General features: G+C 45.1%; 1 protein-coding gene across 4 annotated transcripts in view; it reads left to right on the top strand.

Moving 5' to 3' along the window:
• Window positions 1–16,361, top strand: part of LOC140191217 (adhesion G protein-coupled receptor E3-like) — a 151,757-nt gene that overhangs the window by 54,885 nt on the left and 80,511 nt on the right. For 3 of the 4 annotated variants that reach the window (XM_072248399.1, XM_072248400.1, XM_072248398.1), the window contains one exon: window positions 13,436–13,594. The exons of the other annotated variant lie outside the window; for it this stretch is intronic. In XM_072248399.1, coding sequence (XP_072104500.1) covers window positions 13,436–13,594 — 159 coding nt within the window. The remainder of the gene's footprint in view (window positions 1–13,435; window positions 13,595–16,361) is intronic. 4 annotated transcript variants of the gene reach the window in all.

The raw sequence follows: 16,361 nt of genomic DNA, 5'->3' as shown, positions 1-16,361 counted from the left end.
TTGGCAAGCAGGATTAAGGAAAACCCCAAGGCATTCTACAAGTATGTGAAGAGCAAGAGGATAAGACATGAGAGAATAGGACCAATCAAGTGTGACAGTGGAAAAATGTGTCTGGAACCGGAGGAGATAGCAGAGGTACTTAATGAGTACTTTGCTTCAATAATCACTGCAAAAAGGATCTTGGCGATTGTAGGGATGACTTACAGCAGATTGAAAAGCTTGAGCATATAGACATTAAGAAAGAGGATGTGCTAGAGCTTTTGGAAAGCATAAAGTTGGAAAAGTCACAGGGACTGGACAAGATGTACCCCAGGCTACTGTGGGAGTCAAGGGAGGAGATTTCTGAGCCTCTGGCAATGATTTTGCATTATCAGTGGGGACGAGAGAGGTTCCAGAGGGTTGGAGGGTTGCAGACGTTGTTGCCTTATTCAAGGGAGTAGAGATAGCCCAGGAAATTATAAAACAGCAGGTCTTACTTCAGTGGTTGGTAAGTTAATGGAAAAGATTCGGAGAGCCAGGATTTATGAAGATTTGGAGAGGCATAATATGATTAGGAATAATCAGCATGGCTATGACAAAGGCAGGTCGTGCTTTATGAGCCTGATTGAATTTTTTGAGGATGTGACTAAACACATCGATGAAGATAGAGCAGTAGATGTAGTGTATGTGGATGTCAGCAAGGCTTTTGATAAGGTACGCCATGCAAGGCTTATTGAGAAAGTAGAGACATGGGATCAAGGGAATCTTGCTTTGTGGATCCAGAATTGGCTTGCCCATAGAAGGCAAAGAGTGATTGTAGATGGGTCATATTCTGCATGGAGGTCGTTAACCAGTTGTGTGCTTCAGGGATCTGTTCTGGAAACCCTTCTTTTCGTGATTTTCATAAATGACCTGGATGAAGAAGTGGAGGGATGGGTTAGTAAATTTGCTGGAGACACAAAGGTTGGGGGTGTTGTGGATAGTGCGGAGGGCTGTCAGAGGTTACAGCGGGACATTGATAGGACACAAAACTGGGCTGAGAAGTAGCAGATGGAGTTCAACCCAGATAAGTGTGGGATGGTTCATTTTGGTAGATCAAATATGATGGCAGAATGTAGTATTAATGGTAAGAGTCTTGGCAGTGTGGAGGATCAGAGGGATCTTGGGGTCCGAGTTCATCGGATACTCAAAGCTGCTGCGCAGTATGACTGTGTGGTTAAGAAGGAATATGGTGCATTGGCCTTCACCAACTGTGGGATTGAGTTTAAGAGCTGAGAGGTAATGTTACAGCTCTATAGGACCCGAGTCAGGTCCCAGTTGTAGTACTGTGCTCATTTCTGGTCACCTCACTACAGGAAGGATGTGGAAACTATAGAAAGGGTGCAAAGGAGATTTACAAGGATGTTGCCTGGGTTGGAGAGCATGCCTTATGAGAACAGCTTGAGTGAACTCAGCCTTTTTTCCTTGGAGTGGTGGAGGATGAGAGGTGACCTGATTGAGGTGTACAAGATGATGAGAAGCATTGATTGTGTGGATAATCAGAGGCTTTTTCCCAGAGCTGAAATGGCTAACACGAGAGGGCACAGTTTTAAGGTACATGGAAGTAAGTACAGAGGAGTTAGAAATATAGAAACATAGAATACCTGCAGCACAATACAGGCCCTTCGGCCCACAAAGCTGGGCCAAGCATGTCCTTACCTTAGAAATTACCTAAGGTTACCCGTAGTCCTCTAATTTTCTAAGCTCCATGTACCTATCCAGGAGTCTGTTAAAAGACCCAATCATATCCACCTCCACCACTGTCAACGGCAGCCCATTCCACGCTCTCGCCACTCTGTGTAAAAAACTTTACCCTGACATCTCCACTGTACCTATTTCCAAGCATTTTAAAGCTATTCCCTCTCATGCTTGCCCTCTCAACCCTGGGAAAATGCCTCTGACTAGCCACACAATGTCGGAGGTAAGTTTCAGGTATATTTCTAAGTTGTGTAAATGTTTGGCATAGCATTGTGGGCTGAAGGGCCTATATTGTGTTGGAGGTTTTCTATGTTTCTATGTAGGACCAATTCTGCTAAACAGAGCAGAGTGGTGTTTGAGGGGAATTGGTTAGTTCTGTTGTCTAGAAAAATGTGAAGAGTTTTAAGGCCCTCCTGACAGGGATGGAAGTGTATAAGGACTGGACATTCACAGTTAAAATGAGACAGTTTTGTCAATAAAGCATTACGTACCCTGTAACTTGGTTGCTAAACCAGCAGAAATGGATCACTCAGTTGGAATCTGGATTACTGGAACTAAGAAAGTTTTATTAAAGAAATAAACAATACAGTACTCTAATAGTAAGGATATAAGTGCAACAGGTTATCAATGAATAAACACACATGTACACAGAACTGAGTTAATAGGATCAATCAAGCTCTATCGCAGTCTAGGGGTAAAATGATCAATCACAAGTGACAGAGTTCAGTTTAGTTCAGTTCGCAGTAATCGCCGTTGTGCCATTGGGGGGAGAGAGAGAGAGAGAGAGAGAGAGCGATTGATGATATTCAAATCGGATTCAACAGACCTTTGATATTCCTCGCAGTTAGCTTTTGGGCGAGCCCTTTGTAATGTCTTCTGAGGTCACCGACTGCGACCCCTCCGTTTCAGATACGATCATTCCTCTGCGGTGAACCCGGCACCCAGGCAAGGGTGGACACACACACCAGGTTCCCGCCGACCGTCTCTTTCCACCCTGTGCGTCTATGGCTGGTCCCGCGAAACTCCCACCGACTTGTGGGGGCACACCGCTTCCAGGGTCTTGTTACCTTGTGGTGTCGTGTGTGGTGTCTATTGCCTTAGCGAACCTGTCCCTTTTTTATCCCTCCTGTTGGGGTATCGCCTGTCCATCACTTCAAACAGTTCAGGGTTCTAAGCAGCCGGTCTTGACAATACTCAGACCGGTGTCTCCTTCCGTTAATCTCTCTCGTCTCCTCATTAACATTTCCAAATGCTGCTCCATTGTCTTACTTATCTCTCTCTCCTGAAGACAGGTGGCAGATCAACTGATGATCCCACTGGTGATAGCACAGGACAGTTTACATCTTAGTCGATGTAAGGGTAAAAATTACAAGCATGAATACATTATTAGATACACACAAATATACATCTTCATCAGCTATTTGGCTAATACAGAGAATTTTAAGTTGTCAACACCTGACAGACAGTCAGCAATCACATTTTCTGTTCTTTTTATATGTGTTATTTTAATAATCCTCTCAAACCAGGCTCCAACTTAGCAGACTTCATAGTGGCCGAAAACACTAAATGAATTGTGATCAGTGTAACTTCTCAGTGGTCTTCGCCCCGGACACAGATCACAAGCGTCGTCCCATACCAATTTAGCATTCTTTGGCAAGGGCATAGTATGAGGGTGGGTACTATCCGCAAAGTTGTTTTTTTTTCTGCAAAATTTCCGATAGTACCCCACCATCTCCAAGAACCTTCTCTGGGCTCTCTTGTCTGTCGGGGTGGGGACTTCAGCGATAGCCCGCACCTTAGCTTGCATCGGAGCCAGCTGCCCCTGTCCTACCACAAATCCCAGATAAGTGACTTTTTCGTGGCCGACTTCACTCTTTGCGAGGTTCACTGTCAGGCTGGCTTCAGTCAGCTTTTTGAACAGCTCCGCCCATGTGTTACTCCAGACCACTATATCGCCAATATACACTTCTAGTCCGTTTGTCACTGAATTAATCATTCTATAGGGGTGCTGCTCACTAGGCTGACCTGATGTGACAACAGCTCCATGTCCCAGCGCTTTGCATCGCCTCGTGACATCTAGACCTACGTGCGTGTGCCGGTTAATTAGCTTTATCAATGGCCAGCTTTGTTCGGGGTTTAGGTGAGAGACCTTATCAGCAAAACGGGTCAAAACAATAGACATCTCCCATCTGGTCAGCACCACACCTATCTTTTCAAAATGGGTCCTCCCCTTATCAGGTGGCACCTTAGCCTCATTAATTTTCATGATATCGCCAGCTGGATCTGTTCTCTGATCGTGGTGGGCTTTTAACATGTTACTAGCCTCTAACTGTGTTAACTCACGTCTGCAATAGTCAATAACATCCTTCCTCCTGTGCAGCCAGTAAACCTCTTTCATGATTCCGCCAACTGTTTCCCTCCCCCCAAAATGTCCACCGAGGGGTATCTTGTGGGCCAGGTTAAGAATCTCATCCCCATAAATTTTTGGCACCATCCCCTATTCCTCATCCGCGGGTACGGTACTTGGTCTCCCTTTCTTCCGTAGCACTCCCTCCTTCACATAATAGCCTACTGGCTCTCTTTTTAATTCTGCTTCAGAGAGAGCTGTCTCCGCCGAAACCATCACCTCCTCGTCTCGCTCCTGCGCCTGTACAAATTCCTTCCTGGCAAATGCTAAGTCTGCCTCAGCTCCCTCACTTCCTCCTGTTTCACTATGCTCCTTCTTTTCACTTTCTACCTCTTCCTGGTACAAGGCTGGTAGAAACGTCTCAGCTAAATTTACTTCGGCAGTCTTTCTGGACACACGCCGAGTCACTGCGCAAACGGGATGAGCCTGTGAGTCCATGGGCGGGGCCTCAATGCTGGCAGGCTGACCTGTCATTCTCACTGCTGAGAACACAATTCCCCCGGCGAGGTCATTACCGAGCAAGACTTCCACGCCTTTCATCGGTAATTCGGGCCTCACCCCGATCGTGACTAGTCCAGAGACCAAGTTGCTTTGTAGGTGTATCTGGTGCAAAGGGACTGCCTCAGTCCCTTTCCAATGCCTTTTCTGACCCTGACTTTCCCAGTCTCGGTCTCTGAACTAAAGTCTAACACACCCTTTAATATCAATGACTGACACGGTCCCGTGTCTCTCCAGATCCGTACTGGAATTGGGTTTAACCCCTCTATCACCAACACCAATCCGGCCGAGATAAACCGCTCGCACCCTTCCTGAACTTTGGCAGACCTTTCCTCTCCTAGCGGTTTGTTTACCAGCTCAATACAGCCAGTCGAAATCACCGTTTTTCCTTTCCCCATCTCCTTCTTTGGCGCAAAGCACCTGGACGCAAAGTGTCCGACTTTCCCACAATTATAACAGACGACCCCAGGAGACATCCTACCAGACTGCTTCTGGTCCACCTTATCCTTCTCACTAGTCCCCGGCTTACTTACTGACTTTTCTGCCGGACTCTAGCCACCGTCCTGACTACCCTTCTGGTAGCCTTTACTCAGGGCAAACTTCATTTTATGCGTCAACGCGTACTCATCCGCTAACTTAGCAGTTGCAGCTAACGTGGCTGCCTCTCTCTCATCTAGGTAGGGTCTCATGCCTTCAGGGACACAACCTTTAAACTGCTCAATCAGGATCAGCTGTAGCAGTCTGTCATAATCCCCATTTACCCCCTTCAAGGCGCACCAACGCTCACAATATGTCTGCATCTCATGGGCAAACTCTAAATGCGTGCAGTGCCACTGCTTCCTCGCATTCCGGAACCTCTGCCGGTATGCCTCCGGGACCAACTCATAAATCCTGAGGATGGCCTCTTTCACCACCTCATACCTCTGGGCATCTTCCGCGGACAAAGCTGAGTAAGCTTGTTGGGCTTTTCCTTTAAGTACACCCTGAAGCAAAACAGCCCACTTATCCGTCAGCCAGTCCTGACTTGCAGCAACTTTTTCGACATAGAGAAAGTACTGATCCACATCGGTATCGTCAAATGGGGGAACCAGCCTAACCTCCTGGGTCGCCCTGAACCCTCCACCTTGGTTCGGCATGGGCCCCTGCTCTGCCCTCAACTTTAACCTCTCCAGCTCGAATTCCCTTTCCCTCTGCCTCTCTTCTTGCTCCCATTGCCTCTCGCTTTCTTGCCGTTCTAACTGTTTCTCTTCGTGTTCTAGCTACCGTAACCGGAACTCGTGCTCGAGTCTCAGTTTTTCAATCTGCACCTGTACTGCGTCTTCACCAGGTTTTCCAATAGATATCACCTCCAGCTTCCCTTCGGGAAACACACCTTTAGATACATAGTGCTCTAAGATAGCTCTGTGTATCTCCTCTCTCCTCATTGTCGACTTCCCCTTAACAAGATTCAACCGTTTGGCCACAGCTGCCAATTCCGCTTTCATCTCGTCTAATCCTGTTGTGGACTTTTCTGTCTCTCGGAACAAAAGCTAAGAAGTGATTTCCATCTGTTGAATCAAGTAATTTAAACAGATGAAAAATGATGGCAGATTTTTCAAAATGAGAGTCAGAATCAGGTTTAATATCACCAGCATATGTCATGAAATTTGTTGACTTTGTAGCAGCAGTACAATGCAATACATGATAATAGTATAGAAAAACTGTTAAAACTACTTTATACTTTATTACTGCCAAACAATTGATACTAGAACGTACAATAATCACAGCAATATTTGATTCTGTGCTTCCCACTCCCTGGATTACAAATATTAAAAATAGTAAAAATTAGTCAATATTAAAAATTTAAATTATAATTCATAAATAGAAAATAGAAAAATGGAAAGTAAGGTAGTACAAAAAAACCGAGAGGTAGGTCTGGATATTTGGAGGGTACGGCCCAGATCCGGGTCAGGATCCCGTCAGCAGTCTTATCACAGTTGGAAAGAAGCTGTTCCCAAATCTGGCTGTATGAGTCTTCAAGCTCCTGAGCCTTCTCCCGGAGGGAAGAGGGACGAACAGTGTGTTGGCTGGGTGGGTCGTGTCCTTGATTATCCTGGCAGCACTGCTCGAACAGCGTGCGGTGTAAAATGAGTCCAAGGACGGAAGATTGGTTTGTGTGATGTGCTGTGCCGTGTTCACGATCTTCTGCAGCTTCTTTCAGTCTTGGACAGGACAACTTCCATACCAGGTTGTGATGCACCCTAGAAGAATGCTTTCTATGGTGCATCTATAAAAATTAGTGAGCGTTTTAGGGGACAGGCCAAATTTCCTTAGTTTCCTCAGGAAGTAAAGGCGCTGGTGGGCCTTCTTGGCAGTGAACTCTGCTTGGTTGGACCAAGTCAGGTTATTTGTGATATTGACCCCGAGGAACTTAAAGCTTTTGACCTGTTCCACTTGCCCGCCACCGAGGTAAATTGGGTCGTGCGGTCCGGTACTCCTTCTAAAGTCAACAACCAATTCCTTCGCCTTGCTGATGTTGAGGGATAGGTTACTGTCTTCACACCATGCCACCAGGTTCTTAATTTCCTCTCTGTACTCAAACTCATCATTACCCGAGATACAGCCTACAATTGTTGTGTCATCAGCAAACTTATATATTGAGCTTGATGGAAACTTGGCTACACAATCATGGGTGAACAGTGAGTACAGCAGGGGGCTCAGTACACAGCCTTGTGGGGCACCGGTGCTCAGAGTGATTGTAGAGGAGAGCTTGTCCCTATTTTTACAGCCTGTGTCCTCACTGTGAGGAAGTTGAAGATCCAGCTGCAGATCTGAGTGCTAAGGCCCAGGTTCCGGAGCTTAAAAATCCATTTATTTGGAATGATGGTATTAAAGGCACAGCTGCAGTCAATGAAAAGGAGCCTTACGTTCGCGACTTTATTCTCCAGGTGTTCTAAGGAGGAATGTAGGGCCAGAGAGATGGCATCTGCTGTTGACCTGTTGCTCCGGTAGGCGAATTGCAAAACGGCGAGGTTGACCAGTAGGCTGTGGTTGATGTGTGCCATAATTGGTCTCTTGAAACACTTCATGGCAATTGATGTCAAAGTCACAGGTCGATAGTCATTCAGGCATGCCACCTTGCTCTTCTTTGGCACTGGGATTATCATGGCCTTCTTAAAACACGAGGGAATCTTAGACTGAAGCAAGGAGCAGTTAAAGATGTCAGCAAACACTCCAGCAAGCTCGCTTGCACAGGCCCGGAGAACCTGTCCAGGGATGCCATCTGTGCCCATCGCCTTCCTTGGATTTATCTTCAGGAAGGCCCTTCTAACGTCCTCCTCGATGACGATGAATCTCGATGCCACCAGGTCTGATTCATCCGGAGGGAGTGGGACACTCCTCTTCTGTTCAAATCTTGTGTAGAATACGTTAAGTTTGTCAGGAAGAGAAGCGCCACAGTTATTGATATTCCCAGCCTTTTCTTTGCGCCCAGAGATCTCATTTAGACCCTGCCATAGTCTACTGGCATCCCTTTGGTTAGCCTGGGCTTCCAACTTGGCTCGATATTGCCTCTTGGCGCCCTTAATGGCTTTCAGGAGTTCAAGCCTGGATTCCGTGTCGCGCCCGGTATCCCCGGACCTAAAAGCCGCAGCTCTAGCCTTTAACAGGGACTTGACCTTTTAATTCATCCAAGGTTTCCGGTTAGGGAATACCCAGATTGTCAATATAATATTGTTAAATGAAATAATTCGTGCAAAAAATTGGAAATAAAGAAGTAGTGACGTAGTGTTCATGGGCTTAGTGTGTATTCAGAAATCGGATGGCAGAGAGAAAGAAGCTGTTCCTGAATCACTGAATGTGTGCCTTCAGGCTTCTGTACCTCCTTCCTGATAGTAGCGATGAGAAGAGGGCGTGTCCTGAGTGGTGGGGGTCTATAATAATGGACACTGCCTTTTTAAGGCACCTCTACTTGAAGATGTCCTGAATACTGTGGAGGCTAGTGTTTGTGATGGAACTGACTAATTTTAGAACTTCCTGCAGCTTACTTTGATCCTGTGTAGTAGCCCCTCATGCCCATCACAGATGGTGATGCAGCCAGTTAGAATGCTCTCCACAGTACATTTGTCGAAATTTGCAAGTGTTTTTGGTGACATGCCAAATCTCTTCAAACTCCTTCTGAAATATAACCACTGTCTTGCCTTCTTTATAACTGTAAGGATATAAGACCATAAGTCATAGAAGCAGAATAAGGCCATTTAGCCAATGGAGTCTGCTTCGCCATTACATCATGGCTGACCCCGGATCCCACTCAACCTCATCTTACCTTCTCACCATATTCTGTAAGACCATGTAATGCCCTTGGAGATATTGACAGCCAGGAACTGGAACGAGATCAGTTTCTTCACTTTGGACCCTCTTTGAGGACTGGTGTGTGTTCCTTTGTCTTACTCTGTCTGAAGTCTACAATCAGTTCTTTGGTCTTACTGATGTTGTGTACAAGGTTGTTGCTGCGACAACACTAACTAGCTGATCTATCTCACTTCCGTATGCCTTTTCGTCACCATCTGAGATCCTGCCAGCAATAGTTGTATCATCATCGGACTAAGGAAACTGGCATGGAGTCATTGGAAATAAGGCAAACAAGCAGTGAGGTCATGGAACCTATACATATTGAGGAGGAGGAGGAAGTGCTTGCTATCTTGAGGCAAATCAGAGTCGATAAATCCCCAGGATCTGACAGGGTATTCCCTCGAACCTTGAAGGAGACTAGTGTTGAAATTGTAGGGGCCTTGGCAGATATATTTAAAATGTCGGTATCTACGGGTGAGGTGCCAGAGGATTGGAGGATAGCTCATGTTGTTCCGTTGTTTAAAAAAGGCTCTGAAAGTAATCCGGGAAATTATAGGCTGGTAAATTTGACGTCAGTAGTCGGTAAGTTATTGGAAGGAGTACTAAGAGATAGGATCTATATGTATTTGGATAGACAGGGACTTATTAGGGAGAGTCAACGTGGCTTTGTGTGTGGTAGGTCATGTTTAACCAATCCATGAAAGTTTTTCAAGCAGGTTACCAGGAAAGTGGATGGAGGGTAGGCAGTGGATGTTGTCTACATGGACTTCACCCAAGACCTCTGACAAGGTCCCGCATGGGAGATTAGTTCGGAAGATTCATGGAGAGGTAGTAAATTGGATTAAACATTGGCTCAATGGAAGAAGCCAGAGAGTGGTAGTGGAGGACTGCTTCTCAGAGTGGAGGCCTGTGACTAGTGGTGTCCAAAGTGATCAGTGCTGGGTCCATTGTTATTTGTGATCTGTATCAATGACCTGGATGATAATGTGGTAAACTGGATCAGCAAATTTGCTGATGATACAAAAATTGGAGGTGTAGTGAACAGTGAGGAAGGTTTTCAAAGCTTGCAGAGGGATTTGGACCAGCTGGAAAAACGGACTGAAAAATGGCAGATGGAGTTTAATACAGACAAGTGTGAGGTATTGTACTTTGGAAGGACAAACCAAGGTAGAACATACAAGGTAAATGGTAGGGCACTGAGGAGTGCAAGTAGAGCAGAGGGACCTGGGAATACAGATACAAAATTCCCTAAAAGTGACGTCACAGGTAGATAGAGTCACAAAGAGAGCTTTTGGTGCATTGGCCTTCATAAATCAAAGTATTGAGTATAAGATTTGGAATGTTATTGTGAGATGGTATAAGGCATTGGTGAGGTCGAATTTGGAGTATTGTGTACAGTTTTGGTCACCAAATTAAAGGAAGGATATTAATAAGGTTGAAAGAGTGCAGAGAAAGTTTACAAGGATGTTGCCGGGACTTGAGAAACTGAGTTACAGAGAAAGGTTGAATAGGTTGGGACTTTATTTCCTGGAACGTAGAAGAATGAGGGGAGATTTGATGGAGGTATATAGAAATATGATGGGTATACACAGAGTGAATGCAAGCAGGCTTTTTACACTGAGGCTAGGGGAGGACATGGGCTAAGGGTGAAGGGGGAAAAGTTTAAAGGGAACATTAGGGCTAGCTTCTTCACCCAGAGAGTGGTGGGAGTGTGGAATGAGCTGCCAGATGAAGTGGTAGATGCAGGCTCATTTTTTCTATTGTTCTACTGAGAGGCAACAGTTTTCTGGTGGTTCATAAAGCAAGAAACACAACTAAGTACTTTATTATTGGCATTTTTTCTGTAGTTAAATTGTGGTAAACTATCACTGCAAACAATGAAGAAGTGAGCAAAGGTGAGGTTGAGTTGCAGGTTGAGGAATGTGGGTGCAATGCAAATTCAGAGCATCACAAGTTTGAGGAGAAGTGGTCTTAGCAGGGTCGGGGCATGTTCTAGACCGAGTCAGAATCGGAAACAGAATTGGAGCGAGCGGAGCGGAGAAATTTTGGAGAAGCTTCACGGCCCATCCGCCTAAACTGCGAGCGAGGTTGGATTCATCTAAGTTCCGGGCTGATTTGGAAAGATCAGGTAGGAGAAAGAACATGGTGGCAGGATCCAGGCACAGAGCACACTGTATTGGTAAGGCATGGCCTGTGTCCTGTGCAGAAGATGACCCAGTGCTGGAAAATTTAACCACAGCCCAGATGGACTGAAAAGGCAGGGTTTCAGGACTGGAGACAAGGGTCAGGCCAGTTTTGTTTACTGCTTCGAGACATTTGCTTCACTCTCCATGGAACTGAAGCTGTGTAACTACTCCCCCTGCCCTGGGCTTTGTGTCTGTGAGCCTCACGGTGATTTTCCCTGCTATATGATGAACCGAGGCTGCAGCTATGAGCTTGGCCTGGCTGTCATGGTATTTACAGGTTTATTCACAATGGAGCTCCCTATTTTGCTTCCCAGGCAAAACAGTTTCTTCCAATACTCTGCCTGCAAAACTAATTCCAGTTCTCAATGCATTGGACTCAATGTGATATTACATTCAGGTAAAGATTTCTGGGCAAATAGGTGCACTCTAAATGAAGCAATAGACAAATTTTTAGATATGAAGGAGAGGTAACAATTCAGCCATGTTCTTACAGAACAATAGAGCAGGTATGAAGGGCCTATTGACCTACTCTTGATCTGTTTTTACTTTTTACACTCTCATACAATAATTCTTTAATCTTTATGAAATTTTCCCTGTTCTTCTGCTTCTTAAGTCACTCTTAAGACCGCAAAAATTGATACCATTAAGCAAGTCTTTGACTTCAAGTACCTCGGATCAAGAATGATGAGTTTGGAGGAGGATATAAAAATACGGAAGGTGCTGGCGTATAGAACTATGAATGACATGAAGGAAATCTGGAAGTCGAACCTGACCAGAGGGCTTAAAAAGAGGATCTTCATAGATAGATAGTGAGAGAGAGTCCACTCTCACGTACGGATATGAGATGTGGACACTCACCAAGACAATGTGAAAGACTCTAGATGGTTGTTATACACAAATGCTCCGGATGGCTCTTGATGCGAGTTGGCAATAGCACATGACGAACGTCGAGCTCTATGATGACCAACTGAAGCTCACCACTAAAATCGAGGTGAGAAGTCTGCATCTAGCGGGGTACTGTCTATGCCACCCTGAGCTACCTGCCAGCTAGTCATCATATGGGAGTCCAGGCATGGCAGGATGAACACTGGGTGCCCTCCCAAGACTATGGTCAACACGCTCGAGAAGACAGCTGCGCGGCTAATGTAGATGAACTGAACACACTGATGAGGGAGAGCGAGAAGTGGAGAGTGCGTCATCGTGCCCGACACCAGCCCCCTAGGCCTGAGTCGATGTAGTAGTAGTAGTAGTCTGCTTCTTAACATCCGTACTATCTTTGTTACCCAATTAATATTCCATAATCTTATCAATTAATTATTCAGGTTAAATAATCTTCCTTTCTGTTCCATTCCAACCCTGCATCATGGACCTCAGCTTCACATAGCGAAACCTGAATGAAGCAATGTGGCTCTCAACAACAACCAGGGCATCTGAGAGAAATGGATGCAGTCTTTTACCCATGAAGAAGCTTTGTCTCAGTGACGAGATCTTGCTGGAGCCGCTCATGGTGATGTTTGTCTTTCTGTCCCATATGCCCACAATACAGGTGATAATGATCTCTCAAAGCACATAAACCCTTGAGTGGAAGAGAAATTAATATCTCCTTATTGTGGCTCACTGAAAGCCTCCGACCAGCCTGAGATGCCAGGTGAGGCTGCATGTTAAGTACCATCATCACAGGGATGCTTCAGAACTTCCCTGGTCCTTTGGACAGCTGGTGGTTATTCTCTCACAATTACATATTGTCCAATTCATAAAGTCATCTCATTATAAAATAATGTTCAGATTGGACCCTTTCCTTAATCCACTTAGTTGGCAGCAAATCCCCTGGCACATTTTGACATCCACTGGATGTGTCAACACTCTGTTAAGAAAACTGGCATGGAGATATTTCCCAGCTGGGAGAACAGGGCACTGCAACCCAGAATAAAGAATACATACTATTCACACACGCAAACATGAGGAAACCGAACAAAGCTGGAAAGTGATCACCAATACTTTGACCAACTTTAGTGTCACTTCCCAAAGTACTTGCAATGCAGTCTATTGGGCTCTGGGAATTTATAAGTCTTTAATCCTTTCAATATTTTGAATACTATTTTCCACAAATACTGAGTTTGTTTAGTTCCCTCCTTTCATTAGACCCTGTGTTCCTTAATATATCTGGGAAGTTGTTGCATTGGAAGGGATGGGATCAGGCATGATCAGCTAAGGAGTATGACAGGTGGCTGACTTTTGCTCCTAATTCATACATTTTTGAGCTTTTATTAAACCTTGAATCATTTTCTCTTCAATTCAGATTACGATGAGTGCTCTGGAGGGAAAAGTGTTGTAGAAGCTTTATGTGGTGCCAATACTGTTTGTAACAACACAGAGGGAAGCTTCTATTGTAACTGTCAGGAAGGATATATGAACTTAAACAATAAAAGTAACTTCACAGAGCGGGAAAACTGCACAGGTGAGTAATAACACCCATATTTGACGCATTCCGAAGTTTCCCCTTAACCTTAAGCATGGGTCGGTCAGAAGACATCTTGTTGTTCTTTTCAGGTATAAAGTGGCAATACTCAAAAATCAAGCCTCCTACAACTATTTCAACGTTGCTGCAATGTCTCTGCCAATGGCCCAAATACAAGTCTCATTCCCCCGTTTTCCCCAGCGAATTAAATCAAATCTTCAATTGATACAGTTTTTCTTCATGTCCCCTCGCATCAGACCTTGAACTCTCTACTCATGGGAGGTTAATAAGCTTCCCTCTATTCATCTCATCTGATCCTGCTGTGGACTTTTCTGTCTCCAAGAACAAAAGCTAAGAAGTGATTTCCATCTGTTGAATCAAGTAATTCAATCAGATGAAAAATGATGGCAGATTTTTCAAAATGAGAGTCAGAATCAGGTTTCGTATCACCAGCATATGTCATGAAATTTGTTGACTTTGCAGCGGCAGTACAATGCAATACATGATAATAGTATAGAAAAACTGTTAAAACTACTTTATACTTTATTGCCGCCAACCAATTGATACTAGAACATACAATAATATTTGATTCTGTGCTTCCCACTCCCTGGATTACAAATATTAAATATTAAAAATATTAAAAATAGTAAAAATTAGTAATTATTAAAAATTTAAATTATAAATCATAAATAGAAAATGAGAAATGGAAAGTTAGGTACTGCAAAAAAACTGGGAGGCAGTTCTGGATACTTGGAGGGTACGGCCCAGATCCGGGTCAGGATCCGTTCAGCAGACTTATCACAGTTGGAAAGAAGCTGTTCCCAAATCAGGCTGTACGAGTCTGTAAGCTCCTGAGCCTTCTCCCGGAGGGAAGAGGGACGAACAGTGTGTTGGCTGGGTGGGTCGTGTCCTTGATTATCCTGGTAGCACTGCTCCGACAGCGTGCGGTGTAAAGTGAGTCCAAGGATGGAAGATTGGTTTGTGTGATGTGTTGTGCTGTGTTCACGATCTCCTGCAGCTTCTTTCAGTCTTGGACAGGACAACTTCCATACCAGGTTGTGATGCACCCTAGAAGAATGCTTTCTATGGTGCATCTATAAAAATTGGTGAGGGTTTTAGGGGACAGGCCAAATTTCTTTAGCTTTCTCAGGAAGTAAAGGTGCTGGTGGGCCTTCTTGGCAGTGAACTCTGCTTGGTTGGACCAAGTCAGGTCATTTGTGATATTGACCCCGAGGAACCTAAAGCATTTGACTTGTTCCACTTGCGCACCACCGATGTAAATTGGGTCGTGCGGTCTGGTACTCCTTCTAAAGTCAACAACCAATTCCTTCGTCTTGCTGATGTTGAAGGATAAGTTATTGTCTTCGCACCATGCCACCAGGTTCTTAATTTCCTCTCTGTACTCAAACTCATCATTACCCAAGATACGGCCTACAATTGTTGTGTCATCAGCAAACTTATATATTGAGTTTGATGGAAATGTGACGACACAATCGTGGGTGTACAGTGAGTACAGCAGGGGACTGAGTACTCAGCCTTGTGGGGCACCGGTGCTCAGAGTGATTGTAGAGGAGAGCTTGTCCCCTATTTTTACAGCCTGCATCCTGTCTGTGAGGAAGTTGAAGATCCACCTGCAGATCTGAGTGCTAAGGCCCAGGTTCCGGAGCTTAGGAATCCGTTTATTTGGAATGATGGTATTAAAGGTAGAGCTGTATTCAATGAAAAGGAGCCTTACGTATGCGTCTTTATTCTCCAGGTGTTCTAAGGAGGAATGTAGGGCCAGAGAGATGGCATCTGCTGTTGACCTGTTGCTCCAGTAGGCGAATTGCAAAACATCGAGGTTGACTGGTAGGCTGTGCTTGATGTGTGCCATAACCAGTCACTCAAAGCACTTCATGGTAATTGACGTCAGAGCCACAGGTCGATAGTCCTACAGGCATGCCACCTTGCTCTTCTTCGGCAGTGGGATTATCATTGCCTTCTTAAAACATGAGGGGATCTTAGACTGAAGCAAGGAGTAGTTGAAGATGTCAGCAAACACTCCAGCAAACTCGCTTGCACAGCCCGGAGAACCCGTCCTGGGATGCCATCTGGGCCCGTCGCCTTCCTTGGATTTATCTTCAGGAAGGTCCTTCTAACGTCCTCCTCGGTGACGATGAATCTCGATGCCACCAGGTCCGATTCATCCGGAGGAAGCGGGACGCTCCTCTTCTGTTCGAATCTTCTGTAGAATACGTGAAGTTCGTCAGGAAGAGAAGAGCCACAATTATTGATATTCCCAGCCTTTTCTTTGCGCCCAGTGATCTCATTTAGACCCTGCCATAGTCAACAGGCATCCCTCTGGTTAGCCTGGGCTTCCAACTTGACTCGATATTGCCTCTTGGCTCCCTTAATGGCATTCCAGAGTTCACGCCTGGATTCCGTGTTGCGCCTGATATCCCCGGACCTAAAAGCCTCAGCTCTAGCCTTTAAAAGGGACTTGACCTCATAATTCATCCAAGGTTATTAGTTAGGGAATATTGTTAAATTAAATAATTAGTGCAAAAAATTGGAAATAAAGAAGTCGTGAGGTAGTGTTCATGGGCTCAATATGTATTCAGAAATTGGATGGCAGAGAGAAAGAAGCTGTCCCTGAATCACTGAGTGTGTGCCGTCAGGCTTCTGTACCTCCTTCCTTATAGTAGCAAGGAGAAGAGGGCGTGTCGTGTGTGGTGGGGGTCTATAATAATGGGCACTGCCTTTCTAAGGAACCTCTACTTGAAGATGT

The sequence above is a fragment of the Mobula birostris genome, chromosome 32 (genome assembly GCF_030028105.1).
Source record: "Mobula birostris isolate sMobBir1 chromosome 32, sMobBir1.hap1, whole genome shotgun sequence".
NCBI classification, from domain to species: Eukaryota; Metazoa; Chordata; class Chondrichthyes; order Myliobatiformes; family Myliobatidae; genus Mobula; species Mobula birostris.
The sequence above is the reverse complement of the archived record's forward strand: the minus strand, read 5'-3'. Positions and strand labels throughout refer to the sequence as shown.